The sequence below is a fragment of the Drosophila mauritiana genome, chromosome 3R (genome assembly GCF_004382145.1).
Source record: "Drosophila mauritiana strain mau12 chromosome 3R, ASM438214v1, whole genome shotgun sequence".
Taxonomy (NCBI): domain Eukaryota; kingdom Metazoa; phylum Arthropoda; class Insecta; order Diptera; family Drosophilidae; genus Drosophila; species Drosophila mauritiana.
Window position 1 is genome coordinate 23,766,199 of NC_046670.1, and position 13,211 is coordinate 23,779,409.

Genomic DNA, 13,211 nt, shown 5'->3' on the forward strand with positions numbered 1-13,211 from the left:
AAGAAGGCGAGCTGCGTAGCAGTGTGGTAGCACTGGTCAAACAGCTGTTGCGCTTTTGAAAATACACTATGTTCGAGAACCTAATACAATTAATATTACGGTGTTACTGTTAATAGTGTTACATACATACTAACTTTGTTGTTATCAATGCTTTATTCAGATTACTTGAAATGATCTATAACTTTCTTTTCATCGTGTTATGGCTAATAACATACAATTTCTTTTTCCCGCCTAAAACCTTTTCACGTTGCCAAGTGAATGGCTGAAACCATGCAAACAGCTGTTGCGCGGGCATAAAACTGCATTTATATTGTTATTTACTATATTTACCCGGTATTAAGATGGCCGCAAATATAGCCGCCGCTGCTGCAGCTGCCCAAGAAGTAGATCCCGTGCTGAAGAAGGCCATCAAGTTGCTGCACTCGAGTAATCCCACCTCGGCGGCCGAACTGCGTCTGCTTTTGGACGAGGCTTTGAAGGCTCGTTTTGGTCCGGAGAAAAGTTTGACCAACAACATGACGCCACGGATGCTGGAGGATGAGGCGAACTTTGTCGGGCGGGCGGCCACGCCCCCGCAGCAGCCTATCAATGCGGACGAGATCATCAATTTGACCAACTCACCGGACAAGGAGCCCTCCGATTCGGTGGACACCATTGCGGATTCGGATGACGGTCTGAGCGCCGTGGGAATAGTTAACACCGGTGACACCGGCGACTTTGGCGACCTCAATTGCTGCGTGTGCGGCGAGATGGTTTTCACGGCCACCAATCGGCTGATTGAGTGCTCCAAGTGCGGTGCCATGTACCATCAGGAGTGCCACAAGCCGCCCATAACCAAGGAGGAGGCGGCCGATGACCAGGAGCAGAACTGGCAGTGCGACACGTGCTGCAACAAGCCAACGAGCAGCGGGAGGACAACATCCTCTGCAGCGACCGTAACGCCAACTGTCTTCATAGCCGACGAGCCCATGCCGTTGACCAGCAAAGCCAAATCGTCGGTCGCGTCGTCGCGCTCATCGAACTCTTCCAACTCCTCGTCGCCCTTCTACCGGCCCGAGCCCAGCAGCTCCACGAATGCCAGCAGCAGTAGCAGTAGCAAGCATGGCCACAAGTCCTCCTCTTCGTCGTCGTCCAAATCGCACAAGGAAGAACGATCCTCTAAATCCACAGCGGCGTCTTCACTTAGCGCCATCGGCGGAATGGAGAAGCACAGCAGCAGTGGAACCTCATCGCGACGCAGCAGCTCCAGCACCAAGTCCAGCTCCAAGAGCAGTTCCTCCAAGCATCACGAGAGCGGCAGCAGCAGCAGCAGCAAGCGCAGATCCAAGCAGTAATTTAGCATCTCTAATAATTAAGTATAAAATTTCACTCCGCATAAGATTCTGAACGTTTAATAACTCATTTTAAATAAATGATTTTTATAAATATGTGTGTACGTACTGCCGAATTCAGCCAACTGCATGCAATCCAGGATTATACGTAGGTAAATGTAGGAAAATATTTCAAGTTTTTATTAAAGAAGTTATAAACGTAAAAATACAGAAAACACTCCTATCCCTGGTATTTCCGCACAGTGACGGCTGGTGTCCGCGGACTACGGCCGGGTGTGGAGGAGTCGCCATGGCCGTTTACCTTGCGCAGGTTAACTCGGGTCACTGGCGAGCCCTGCTCATTCGAACTGGACGCCAACGCGCTGCGAGATGAGGGTGTACGTGAATCAACCGCTGTCGCCTTATCCTGTTCCTCTTTCTTTTTGCGTTTGACGTTCACAATTACGTTGGCATCCATGCTAACGTCGAGCTCGAAGTTGAACTCATAGGTCTTCTTGGAACGCGGCTGTGGAGTGAGGTCATCGTTGATCACGGTTTTGCCACCGGGACGTCCACGCAGCGAAATAGACGGGCTGAAATTGATCTTGGCATTGGGAGTCCTTAGTCGAGCTGCAGTGGGTGTTTGTGGCTTTGGGCTGGCCTTCGGTGTGCCCTTTGGCTTGGGACTGGTCTTGGGCGTAGCTCTCTCCTTGGGAGTTGACTTGGGTTCAGTCTTTACGCGCTTCCGGCCGGGTGGTGAACTTTCTGCGGCAGGAGCAGGAGCGACTCGCTTCAAGGGCGATACCTTGGCGTTTCGTGCTGATGGGGTGACCTTTTTGGCTGTCTTCTTCCGATATGACTTGTCCTCCTCCTCATCCTCTTCGCTGGCGGAGATTTCCTCGTCCAGTGATGAGTTCAAGACTGGCGAATCAATTTTCCTGGCTTTCCTGGCTGTTGCTGCCTTGCTCGTGCCGGGCGGACTTAGGTTATTGTTGCTGCTGGTCTGTGCCTTCAGCTTGAAGTCGAGATCTCCGCTGTTTGGAACTTTCAGCTGTTTGAGCGCACTTGAGAACCAACTGCGGCACTTGTCGTAGTCCGGTTCCTGTTTGTGCGTTAGTTTTGAGACATACTTCATGAAATCCCCAATTGGCGGAGGCACTCCCTTCGGAAACAGCGACTTCAGACTCTCGCCTATGTTATCCATAAATGCTTCCTTGGCCTTTTGGACTTTCAGGGGTACATCCAGTAGTTTCTGCGTGACCCACGGCAACTCCGCGCCCAGCCACTCGATAAGATTGTAACCGAGTATCTCCAGATCAGCTCGCCTGGTTGGCACGCCCAGATGAGCATCCCTGGATGTGTATTCTATGGTGCCATTATGCATCTTCTTGGGGTCCGGCTTGAAGTCACCGGTGACGAAGTGTGAGGCCAGGCCAAAATCCACCAGATACGCCTGCGCAGCGCCGCCTTTTCCCAGGCCCAGCAGTATGTTGGCCGCCTTAAGATCGGCATGAACGTAGCCGTTGCTGTGCATGTACTGAAAGACGTCCAGCATCTGAATGGCCAGTCTGTAGACAGTGCCCTCGGGCAGTCGCTTGCCGTTCTGCTCCAGAAACTTGGTCAGATCGCTGCCGTAGCGCGGCATGACTATAAATCGATGCTTTTCACCATTGACGTCCACGGAACCATTGGCCAGTATGTAGGGCATGCCCAGCGACTTGAGGCCGTTCTTCTGCATGAACTGTTTGATGTCCTCCAGCTTGGCGTTGCGCAGATAGAAGTGCATCTCCACGAACAGAGGACCATTGCCATGTGGCTCCTAAATACACGATTTTAATGGCAAATCTCAAAAAAAAAAACCAAACGAGCGGCACTCACGCATTTAACCACAGCATCGTAGTTCTTCTCACCCACTTTGCAAGCGGCGTAGATCTCTCCGAATCCTCCAACTCCGATCGAGGGCCCAATGCGCCACTGCCCCTTGGCCAAATCGGTGAAAACTGTGCCCTCCTTCACCTTCTCCGGCATCTTGTACAGCTTGCTTTTGGCCTTCTTGGCCGGCACCGCCTTCTTGGCCGGAGCGGCGGCTTTCGGCTTGGCTACACGCGGCATCCTCTGGTCAAGATCGTTGTTAAACAGCGGCCAAGTACAATTATTCGCAAATTCTACTCGAAATGCCGGGCTTTCAGGGTTGCCAATCGGCGCGGGTAGTAGCGTCCTCCAGGGCTGTCAAGTAAGTGACAGCTTAAAAAAAAATGTACCACAGCAGGACTACTTGTAAGAAACAACTTATTTCCAGGGCTGTTGCTGAGTCATTGAAACGTAAAAAAAAAAATGATTATGTTTTTAGGATATTTTTTGATAGACTGCTATGAAAAACGGCGCCACTTGTCAATGTGCGGCCAAAGTAGGAAGCTACCATCTAGGGGTGAGCGCATATCGATAGGCCAAACATCCAATGGTTCCGTGGAGGTCAATGGTGAAAAGCATCGATTTATAGTCATGCCGCGCTACGGCAGCGATCTGACCAAGTTTCTGAAGCAGAACGGCAAGCGACTGCCCGAGGGCACTGTCTACCGACTGGCCATTCAGATGCTGGACGTCTATCAGTACATGCACAGCAACGGCTACGTTCATGCCGATCTTAAGGCGGCCAACATACTGCTGGGCCTGGGAAAAGGCGGCGCTGCGCAGGCGTATCTGGTGGATTTTGGCCTGGCCTCACACTTCGTCACCGGTGACTTCAAGCCGGACCCCAAGAAGATGCATAATGGCACCATAGAGTACACATCCAGGGATGCTCATCTGGGCGTGCCAACCAGGCGAGCTGATCTGGAGAGACTCGGTTACAATCTTATCGAGTGGCTGGGCGTGGAGTTGCCGTGGGTCACGCAGAAACTACTGGCTGTACCCCTCAAAGTGCAAAAGGCCAAGGAAGAATTTATGGATAACATAGGCGAGAGTCTGAATGATTATGTTTTTAGGATATTTTTTGATAGACAGCTATGAAAAACGGCGCCATTTGTCAGTGTGCGGCCAAAATAGGAAGCTACCATCTAGAGGTGAGCGCATATCGATAGGGCAACCATCGATAAGATCCGTTCCACCCTGGCGTCCGCTGACGGCGTCTTTTTCCCGAAAAAATTTCAAGTAGTCGAAACCGAATTCCGTAGAAACAACTCGCACGCTCCGGTTTCGTGTTGCAACAAAATAAGCATTCCCATCGCGGCCGTTAGAATCACAGAGTGCCCAGAGCCACATTCGCAAGCAAGCGCAGTTAGCAGGCAGCAGAAAAATCGATTGAACAGAAATGGTAATTTTGCGGTGCATTTTTGAGCGGCAGCGCAGCTCGCTTTTCGCACTGCGCGTGCCCCTCGCGAATTAAATATTGATGCGGAGACGCGGACAACACAGTGCACGCAAAGTGGACACCACGTAGATCGCAACAACAAGCAGCATCAAAATCGGCGGGCATTTGTTATTGTGCTGCTGTTGGCCATCGGCCGTAACCTCACTTTGGCAGCGGTGCCTCCATTTTGTGTTTTCCTCTGCGACTTGTGCCACACTCGCTTTAATTTGTTGTTCTAAGAAATGCATTGTGCTGTGTCTATTCGCAGGCTGGCGGTAAAGCAGGCAAGGACTCTGGCAAGGCTAAGGCGAAGGCGGTATCGCGTTCCGCGCGCGCGGGTCTTCAGGTGAGTTTTACAATCTGTACCTCGGTTTTTGGCGCCTTTTCGGTACCCACCTCGCCAGCGAGCATATTCCACCACACCAACAGGGTGCCCGCCTTCGTTGGTTGGTTGGGGTTGACAAAAACATAAACAAGCCAGCCGGTCAAGCCAATTAACCAGTTACCCGCCTCTTCCGCCCCACACAGTTCCCCGTGGGTCGCATCCATCGCCATCTCAAGAGCCGCACTACGTCACACGGACGCGTCGGAGCCACTGCAGCCGTGTACTCCGCTGCCATATTGGAATACCTGACCGCCGAGGTAAGTGTGCCGCCGAGTTTTCCCGCTTTTCTCGCGGCACTTCCCTGTTGACATTTTCAATGTAAACATAAATATTCAAGAGAAATCATCTACATTCAGAAATTCTTACAGTTGCATTCCCTCCACTTTTCCTATTTGTGTACAGTTATTTGCAGTTATTTGCGTTCCAATTGAAAAACACAGTTTCTTATTGACATTTTGTGTGGAATGAAAATGATGAAAATGTACACCTAATTCATGAAATGCTTGAGGCGCGCATTATCAGTTGTCTGAATCTAAATAACTGTAGTTTTGATTTGATGTATACCGCTATTAATTTTCTAAGAATTATACCGTTTTATAGAGTTTTTGCTCCATTAGGCAGCCACACTTTTCCCGCCATTTTCCGGATAAACGTTTACCGTTGAGTTTTTTTTAATGTAACTTACGTTTGTTGTAACATTTTTGAAAATGTATTTGAAAGAGAACTCAATGGATTTTATGTTTACTTTGCTATTTCAATGTTTGTTTTGGTAATAATTATTTCCTTAATTGAAATATTCGATTAATTTCTTTGGTTTTCCCAATCATTTTAGGTCCTGGAGTTGGCAGGCAACGCATCGAAGGACTTGAAAGTGAAACGTATCACTCCGCGCCACTTACAGCTCGCCATTCGCGGAGACGAGGAGCTGGACAGCCTGATCAAGGCAACCATCGCTGGTGGCGGTGTCATTCCGCACATACACAAGTCCCTGATCGGCAAGAAGGAGGAAACGGTGCAGGATCCGCAGCGGAAGGGCAACGTTATCCTGTCGCAGGCCTACTAAGCCTGTCGGCAATCGGACGCCTTCGGAACATGCAACACTAATGTTTAATTCAGATTTCAGCAGAGACAAGCTAACACACCGACGAGTTGTAATCATTTCTGTGCGCCAGCATATATTTCTTAAACACAACGTAATGCATAATTATGTAATTCTAGCATCTCTCCAACACTCACAAGCATACAACATACAAACAAAAAATACAAACACACAAAACGTATTTACCCGCACGCATCCTTGGCGAGGTTGAGTATGAAACAAAAACAAAACTTAATTTAGAGCAAAGTAATTACACGAATAAATTTAATAAAAACTATAATAAAAACGCCAATCCTGTTATTTCCAAAAAACAAGACGAGATGTTGCGCTTGTGTCGATGAATGTATAGAATTGCAACTAGATGGTAATTAATTCCAGCTGTAAGAAGTACAAGTTTCTCATAATTGTGAGAAAAGTGCAGTAGTATCGCTTAAAGTTCAGTTTTAATCAGGGCATTTAGCAGCTCAAACACACTGTATTTGTAAACCTAATAAACGAGTAAGTGCCCAGAGCGAAATATCACAACTGTAGCTTTTATCCGAAAGATAATAATGAATAGACTGACGGTTTTTAAAATGCGTATTATTTCAAAGAAGTTGTAATATATTTCATTGAACAGCGAGCATTTACACAATAACTTGCTAAAGTAGACATTTTTTAGGATTAAGGAAGCAAGTAGCAACTACCTAGTGGATATGGAAAATGAGCTGTGGCCTAGCCCAGAAGATGGGGCTGAGCCCGCTGGACGTCGTCGCAACGCTCCTTAAGGTCCTCGGGATCCAGCTCCAGGCAGGCGCCCCACTCCACCAGGGTGATGCGATGGTCCTTGTTGGAGTCGCAGGACTCGAGGAAGGGTGCGATGCAGTGCTCGAGACTGACCAGCGGAGCACGGATGGGGAAGAGCTCGTGGCGCGAGACGGAGCGATCGGTGTCGCCGTCCAGGTCGCACCACTTCCACACGGCGGCGTTCGACCAGCGACGCGAGTTATTGGTCTCCGCCTCCAGCTCCATCTGCATGTAGTGCTCGGTCAGCTCGTCGCGCTCGGCCAGGTCGCGCATCACGTTGAACAGCCAGTCGCGCATACGCCTGGGGAAGTCTTTCAGGTCCTCGCCCTCGCAGCTTCTGGGCTCGTGGCAAGCGCCGTAGTAGTCGATATGCATGTGCGCGTTGTCCGGATTGGTGCAGCCGGGCTCTCCGCTGTCGCACCAGCAGCGCTGCTGGTACACGGAGCAGTCCGACGGCCAGGTCTCGTTGGTATTGGTGCAGACCAGGCGGCGGGTGTCCACCTCCTCGGGGCAATCTGGGATGCACACGCACTTGGGCTTCTCCTCCTGCATCTGGCAGATGCGGCCGGCTCCGCAGCTCATCGTCTCGCACGGATCCACCTCGACGACGGGATTGAGTAGATTGTGCTGCACTTCGGCCAGCCTGGAGGCTATCTCGTTCTCGCGCTCAATGTCATTGATCTGCGAATGGAATTCAGTTAGCGTATTAATTGTAATTGTGGTTTGGCTTGCGGCCACATGCCCTGTTCTTCTCCTCCAGCAGGCGCAGGAACTCCTCCTCGTTCTCATCGATGTCGGACAGGTCGAGGTCGTCATCCAGCAGATCCTGGTCAAACTCCACGGAGGCCTGGACGTGGCTCACAGCCAGCAGGCCCAAGCCGAGCAGCAGCCAAATTGAGCGCATCTCGAATGGCGATCTCAACTACAGGATCTCAACTATATAAAACTTTATATTTAAAAATATATTATATTTAGACTTTATTTGGCAACTAACAAAAGTCGCTTTATAAATAAAGTACATTATCAAGTCATTGCGATTGGGAAAACCCAAATTACTTTGAGATTAGCTGTGGCCATGGCCCAATTTCCGTTTCAAGGATTGGTTTGCGACTGTACCGCGTGCTGCGTCGTTACTGTACTCCACTGGCGATCTTGTAACGACCAACTTACGGGGTGGGTTTTACATCCACATACCGTGCGGCGTCTTTTTGCTCATTGAAAACAATTGAAGAAGCCGCAAAAATCTTGCAGGGTTCAAAAGGTCAACGCGAATGTGGCGCGCAGATACAGATGCATTTCCTTTTATGGGCAATTTTATTTATGGATCCGAAGATCTTGTGGATCAACAAAGCCAACTCATTGATGGCGGAAGATGACTACTGCAGATGTGGAGTTTTTAAAATAGAACGATGGCAATAGAAGGGAAACCAGGTGATGGATAAAATCTCAGAATTTTCAATGTTTTCCTTTCATTTCCTTTGCTTGCTGCAAATATGTAGTTTTCTCGCTTTTGCAACCGCAAATTTGAAATATGTTTGGATATTTGAGAATTTGGCGCATGTTGAACACATGTTCAGCAGATCAAATCGTTTATGAAATCATCTATATATGCAGATGCTCCTATTGATGCGAATATACCTGATTACAGCTGACCCTCCTATTGCTAAACACACACAGGCCAAACTCAAGCCGAATTTTCGTAATCATTTCAAGACGTCGCCCTAGTTCTATGCTGAAACTTAGTACATGTGCTATATGGCATATGGCACATCATTGGTTGCCCAACGACACAGTTGGCTTATCAGGAGCCAGCCCGACTTGGCCCCACCGCCGCTTATCAGGATCGGTCGCTTCCGTTTTGGGTAGCGCAAGCAAGATGTGCTTAATCGTCGCTTTTGTGCCGCTGAACATCAAGTCAAATGCGCAGCTATGTATCTGGCAATTAAGAAATGTATACGCGATCTCGCGGAATGGGGCTTCCAGGAATATCCGAGAGTGGGATGCTGCCGCAGTGCATTCCACATGTTGCACACATATATATATGTATATATCCAATATACTGCACATGTGTTTGTTTAATTATGCCGACGAAACTAGAAACAATGACGTGATGCAGTGTCCAAAATGCAATGTTTGTGAATTGCGAGTGAAATTGGACCGAACGCAGATACAATCTACTTGAATTGGCGGAAGTGCAGTTCGCAGTTGACCTTGCAAATCACTAGACTAACGTTTGCTCCTAGTAAACTCTCTTAGGAACTCTCAGTTCTGACCAATTAACTGGCCAATTTCATCGAAAATTAAATTGAAATAATTGATTGACTATTTGCCAATGAGCAAGGAACATTGAACTTGAGCAACTCGAGCCAGAGCTGAGCTTGCAGAAATTTGAGGAACAAGCAAAGTATCTGTATCTGTCACACACTTGTTTTGCCAATCCGATTACGACACTCAATCCTTTGTTTCACTGGGCGAGAGTACTCACTGTGCGTTTAATGAAAAGTGTTTCCCTTCAAATGTCTAATCGCGTTGGCGGATGGCAGGCGACTGTTTGCCTGTGGAAAAGCTTCGGAATGATTACGGATCGCCAAAGTGGAGCATGGAGCATTGCCCATGGTTTTGAGGTCGCCTCCAACGTGTTGGCTCCCAACATGTTCGCTTGGAATAAAAACACTGATTGCTTCGATTTCGGCAGCTCTTTTTTATTGGTCTCTTGCTTGTGAACACATAAAATAAATGGAGTCCTCTTCTACATACCTCATAGGTTATGGAAATCTTGAGCTCTGGTCTTTTGAAACAGGCCACTCCAGCGTTGCTCCGGGGTGTTTTTTTTGTTGGAAAAGAAATAGTTTGTTTGCTTAGAAAAGCGTAATAAAGATTCGATAACATGCTACACATAAGGTAGAAACTTAAGAGCACTTATAAAAACTTTAGTATATCCTAGATGAGATCCGTTACTAACTTACCTTACGAATTAACTTTGTCTCAAGCGTTTAATGGCTTAGTTTGTAGAGTAGAGTATGTTTAAAATTAGAGCGAAATTGGTTTGTTAACTAAATATAGTTTATGCTATCGCTAAAGAGAAAGAGACTTACATAAAGGCAGCTAAAACAAATACATAGTGTTGTTTTTAAATTGGTATTTATTTAAAATAAATATGCGTATGGGTTTTCATAGAGTTCGGTTAAGTGATAAATTGTATCTCGATAATGCAGCATAACGAATCTTGCAAATTGTGGACTAGACCTCTCTTATATCAGTGCTGCATTATATATAAAGATCAATTCAAAGCCCTTGGCGTGCACTACAGCTTAAATATAGGAGAGAGTCGAGAATAAATCGTAAGTCTAGTTAATCCGAAAGCATATACATTTTCTTAGCACTTTTTTTTTTTTGGGTATATGCCATGGTATACAAATAAGAAGAGATATATGTAGTGGATAAATTAACATCGTGTGAGACGAGATAAGAAACCTTTAACATCAATACATTATATAAGTGTCCGATTCTTGCTTCTTGTAAAAATTGACATTTGTTTTGATATCATCTCTTGTGTACATTGATAGTTAAGGCCACGCCAGTCAGCCCTGCGTATGATTTGATTTGAGTCGGGATTCGGCTTCGGTTCGCTTCGCATTCTTATATTCTTGTTTCTTGTGTTTTTTTTTGTTTGGACGTATCTTCTTATTTGAATGGTTTAGGTAATACATAGGCATCTACGATTAAACTACTTGTTTTGGGCCAATAAGCTCAGGCTACAGCTCCGTGATTTATGTCTAATTAATTGATCATGATTGGCAATTGTTCCTCCTTCCTCCAAAATTGCACAATCCTTCACCTTGTTTTACAGAGAGAGGATAAGATTTGAATAGAGAGCTTTTTGTAATTTTATATCGTATTTGGGCATGTTCTACGATTCAGAGTTTCATAATTATGTCTAGAGTAATTCGAACTGGAGAAGAGCTCGCTCCTCGCAATACGTTGTATAAAATAGTTATATATAGTCTGCCATAGCTTAGGTCAATCGTAGGGTAATCAATGGTATAGCTTAAGTGTAGAGTAAAATCGTAGTTAGTTGTCCTATGATAGAGAGACAATGCGTTAAGTTTCCTGCTTAGTAACTCTAAGCGAGTGTGGCCTAGCTTATGAACGAGCTTACTAAAGAGTGTCTTGATTCTTGAGCTTTAGCCGCCCAAAGAGCATCTAAATCAAAGAGAATTTTAGACATTAGTAATTACAAATAAACATGTACTTCAGACGTAGTGCATCAATGGCGAGTAGTATATGCGTATATGGGTATATTGGTGGCAAGACGTATTTGAGGTAGCTCTTAGGCATAGGCCACATTCAAAAGAAACGACTAATTGCGGGTACGGCTACTCACCCAATCTAGCGGCGATACTTGCTGTTGGCACTGCCTCCAGTGGCCACGGAGCCATTGGATACGCCCACAGCCTTGGCCCCAGTTGACGGCGGAACGCTCCCATTAGGCGGCAGTGGCCCAGCGTTGTAGCCAGGATATGCTGGTGGTTGAGGAGTGTCTACAATTAGTAGCTGTTCAAAATTACAGGTCTTTAATAATGGATTATACCTACGGTAGCTGTTGGGCGGACCTGTCGAGTAAGGATTCATGCGGTTTGCATTCATATTGTTATGCTTGGATGGTCCGCCTCCGTAGTTTTGCTGATAGCCAGAGCCGAAATTTGGTTGTGGTGTTGGCTGCTGTTGCTGAGACTGCTGCTGGTGGGATGGAGGAGCTGCACCCGGCACTGGGGGCGGCATGTTCCAGTTACCTGGAGCCGGCGGCGGTGGTCCATTGTGACCCATGGGTGGTGGCACTGCTCCAACCGGCGGCATCTGTTGCACTGGTGGAGGACAACCCCACTGGTTGGCGTGCCACTGCTGGGCACCCGGTGGTGGGGGTGGTGGTGCATTCCAGCCATTTTGTTGCGGCGGCGGATAGGGACCCCAGCCGTTCATCTGCTGCGGCGGTGGCTGCTGGTAGTAGGGCGGCATAGCCGGCGGAGGTGGTCCCCAGTAGTTGAAGTTTGGTGGTGGAGCGGACATCGGTGCCGGTGGTGGCTGTTGTTGATAGGGGCCCATGGCCTGTTGTGGCGGCACTGGCGGTCGAAAATTAGGTGGGGGCATATTGCCATTCGGTGGCTGCTGTCCCCCACCCTGCTGTTGCTGCTGCTGATTGAGCGATGGCTTCATGGCGTTGGCCATACCACCTGGCTGCTGTTTGTCCTTCTTCTCCAAGTTATAAATGGACTTCTTGACGTCCACGTGAACGTACTTAATTGCATGTTGCTTTTTAACTAAAGAGGATGAAGGTTGATATTTAATATCTAATATTTAGCATTTTAGCTTCTATGCTTACGGATAGCCTTATCCACTGCATCGTAGTCGTCGAACTCGACGAAGGCGAAGCCGCGACGCTTGCCAGTGGTTTTGTCAGTAAGCAATTTAACGGAGACCACATTCCCGAATTGGAGGAAGTATTCACGCAGGCATTCCTCATCGTGGTTATCCTTAAGACCGCCTACGAACAGCTTCTTCACGGAAATATTGGTCTCACGCGATTCGCGTTCGGGACGGGGCAGAGCACGCTTGGCTTCCACAGTTCTGGAAGCGAAAGGCCACATGGTATAGATCCATTTTATGTACGATATGACCCCCCACCCAGACTATACTTACTTGCCGTCGATGATGTGCGGACGGTTCTCCTGGGCCCTGTCAACCATGAGGGACTTTGTGTAGGTGATGAAGCCGAAGCCGCGAGATCTCTTGGTGGCAGCATCGCGCATCACCACAACATCGACCACCCTGCCCCACTGGCCATAGAACACCTTCAAGTTCTCTTCGGTGGTGTACGGGGCCAGCCCGCCGATGAAGAGCTTACGCAAGTGCTCCAGCTCGCATATGTCCTACCGGTGCAGAGGTGGAAAGTGGGTTAGCCAAGTGGGTTGGCATATTTGGGTGGTATGTGTGAAGGGAAACGAATATGGGTGCGTCACTTGCCAAACCGCATACATGCACAGAAATGTATGCGTATGTACTTACATCTTCCTCGCGATCTGCAACCAAAATCACATCGGTGGACTCGTCCGATTGGAGCTCATCCTTCACCATCGTGTTAGCAAATTAATTATCACTAAATTTAACCGAAATTAAGGAACGAAAAACCAGATTGCTCGTTGAACGTTCGAAGCGACGTGAAAATTGTGCTGTCAGTAAGCGAATCATTGACTCGATACACCTACGCTCTCTGTTTGTTATCGA

At 47.7% G+C, this 13,211-nt stretch overlaps 5 protein-coding genes across 11 annotated transcripts; 2 read left to right on the forward strand and 3 right to left on the reverse strand.

Moving 5' to 3' along the window:
• Positions 1 to 130: 130 nt before the first annotated feature.
• Positions 131 to 1,427, forward strand: LOC117144974 (integrator complex subunit 12). Its single transcript, XM_033310439.1, has one exon. The coding sequence runs from the start codon at positions 342 to 344 to the stop codon at positions 1,332 to 1,334; it is 993 nt and encodes a 330-aa protein (XP_033166330.1). The 5' UTR covers positions 131 to 341; the 3' UTR covers positions 1,335 to 1,427.
• A 61-nt stretch (positions 1,428 to 1,488) lies between these two features.
• On the reverse strand, positions 1,489 to 3,660 carry LOC117144970 (nucleosomal histone kinase 1). Its single transcript, XM_033310431.1, has 2 exons — positions 3,189 to 3,660; positions 1,489 to 3,129 (listed from the first exon to the last, which is right to left on the reverse strand). The coding sequence occupies exons 1-2, from the start codon at positions 3,420 to 3,422 to the stop codon at positions 1,552 to 1,554; spliced, it is 1,812 nt and encodes a 603-aa protein (XP_033166322.1). The 5' UTR covers positions 3,423 to 3,660; the 3' UTR covers positions 1,489 to 1,551.
• Positions 3,661 to 4,443: 783 nt separating this feature from the next.
• Positions 4,444 to 6,435, forward strand: LOC117144978 (histone H2A.v). Its single transcript, XM_033310445.1, has 4 exons — positions 4,444 to 4,623; positions 4,928 to 5,005; positions 5,188 to 5,301; positions 5,877 to 6,435. Exons 1-4 carry the CDS (start codon positions 4,621 to 4,623, stop codon positions 6,105 to 6,107), a joined length of 426 nt encoding a protein of 141 aa, XP_033166336.1. The 5' UTR covers positions 4,444 to 4,620; the 3' UTR covers positions 6,108 to 6,435.
• Positions 6,436 to 6,704: 269 nt separating this feature from the next.
• On the reverse strand, positions 6,705 to 9,509 carry LOC117144975 (SPARC). Of its 3 annotated transcripts, none has more exons than XM_033310440.1 (3): positions 9,415 to 9,509; positions 7,672 to 7,875; positions 6,705 to 7,610 (listed from the first exon to the last, which is right to left on the reverse strand). In XM_033310440.1, exons 2-3 carry the CDS (start codon positions 7,831 to 7,833, stop codon positions 6,858 to 6,860), a joined length of 915 nt encoding a protein of 304 aa, XP_033166331.1. In that variant the 5' UTR covers positions 7,834 to 7,875; positions 9,415 to 9,509; the 3' UTR covers positions 6,705 to 6,857. The 3 variants fall into 3 exon arrangements, with proteins under 3 accessions (XP_033166331.1, XP_033166332.1, XP_033166333.1); XM_033310441.1 differs by having other exon boundaries at positions 7,672 to 7,851; positions 9,415 to 9,507; XM_033310442.1 differs by having other exon boundaries at positions 7,672 to 7,865; positions 9,415 to 9,470.
• Positions 9,510 to 9,610: 101 nt separating this feature from the next.
• Positions 9,611 to 13,184, reverse strand: LOC117144971 (ribonucleoprotein RB97D). Of its 5 annotated transcripts, none has more exons than XM_033310434.1 (6): positions 12,993 to 13,184; positions 12,627 to 12,856; positions 12,310 to 12,554; positions 11,525 to 12,247; positions 11,314 to 11,470; positions 9,611 to 11,009 (listed from the first exon to the last, which is right to left on the reverse strand). In XM_033310434.1, the coding sequence occupies exons 1-5, from the start codon at positions 13,059 to 13,061 to the stop codon at positions 11,319 to 11,321; spliced, it is 1,419 nt and encodes a 472-aa protein (XP_033166325.1). In that variant the 5' UTR covers positions 13,062 to 13,184; the 3' UTR covers positions 9,611 to 11,009; positions 11,314 to 11,318. The 5 variants fall into 5 exon arrangements, with proteins under 5 accessions (XP_033166325.1, XP_033166324.1, XP_033166326.1 ...); XM_033310433.1 differs by having other exon boundaries at positions 9,611 to 11,132; XM_033310435.1 differs by having other exon boundaries at positions 9,611 to 11,452.
• Between the last annotated feature and the right edge of the window lie 27 nt (positions 13,185 to 13,211).

What these genes read in the sequence shown, in the direction of transcription:
- LOC117144974 (XM_033310439.1), top strand. Translation starts at nt 342, where the DNA reads ATGGCCGCAAATATAGCCGCCGCTGCTGCAGCTGCCCAAGAAGTAGAT.
- LOC117144970 (XM_033310431.1), bottom strand. Translation starts at nt 3,422, where the DNA reads ATGCCGCGTGTAGCCAAGCCGAAAGCCGCCGCTCCGGCCAAGAAGGCG. An exon ending in ACGATGCTGTGGTTAAATGC is followed by an intron (nt 3,130 to 3,188) that starts GTGAGTGCCGCT and finishes TCGTGTATTTAG; the next exon opens with GAGCCACATGGCAATGGTCC.
- LOC117144978 (XM_033310445.1), top strand. An exon ending in CCGCGCGCGCGGGTCTTCAG is followed by an intron (nt 5,006 to 5,187) that starts GTGAGTTTTACA and finishes CGCCCCACACAG; the next exon opens with TTCCCCGTGGGTCGCATCCA. An exon ending in TGGAATACCTGACCGCCGAG is followed by an intron (nt 5,302 to 5,876) that starts GTAAGTGTGCCG and finishes CAATCATTTTAG; the next exon opens with GTCCTGGAGTTGGCAGGCAA.
- LOC117144975 (XM_033310440.1), bottom strand. Translation starts at nt 7,833, where the DNA reads ATGCGCTCAATTTGGCTGCTGCTCGGCTTGGGCCTGCTGGCTGTGAGC. An exon ending in TGCTGGAGGAGAAGAACAGG is followed by an intron (nt 7,611 to 7,671) that starts GCATGTGGCCGC and finishes TTCCATTCGCAG; the next exon opens with ATCAATGACATTGAGCGCGA.
- LOC117144971 (XM_033310434.1), bottom strand. Translation starts at nt 13,061, where the DNA reads ATGGTGAAGGATGAGCTCCAATCGGACGAGTCCACCGATGTGATTTTG. An exon ending in TGCAGTGGATAAGGCTATCC is followed by an intron (nt 12,248 to 12,309) that starts GTAAGCATAGAA and finishes CATCCTCTTTAG; the next exon opens with TTAAAAAGCAACATGCAATT. An exon ending in AGGTCCGCCCAACAGCTACC is followed by an intron (nt 11,471 to 11,524) that starts GTAGGTATAATC and finishes TACTAATTGTAG; the next exon opens with ACACTCCTCAACCACCAGCA.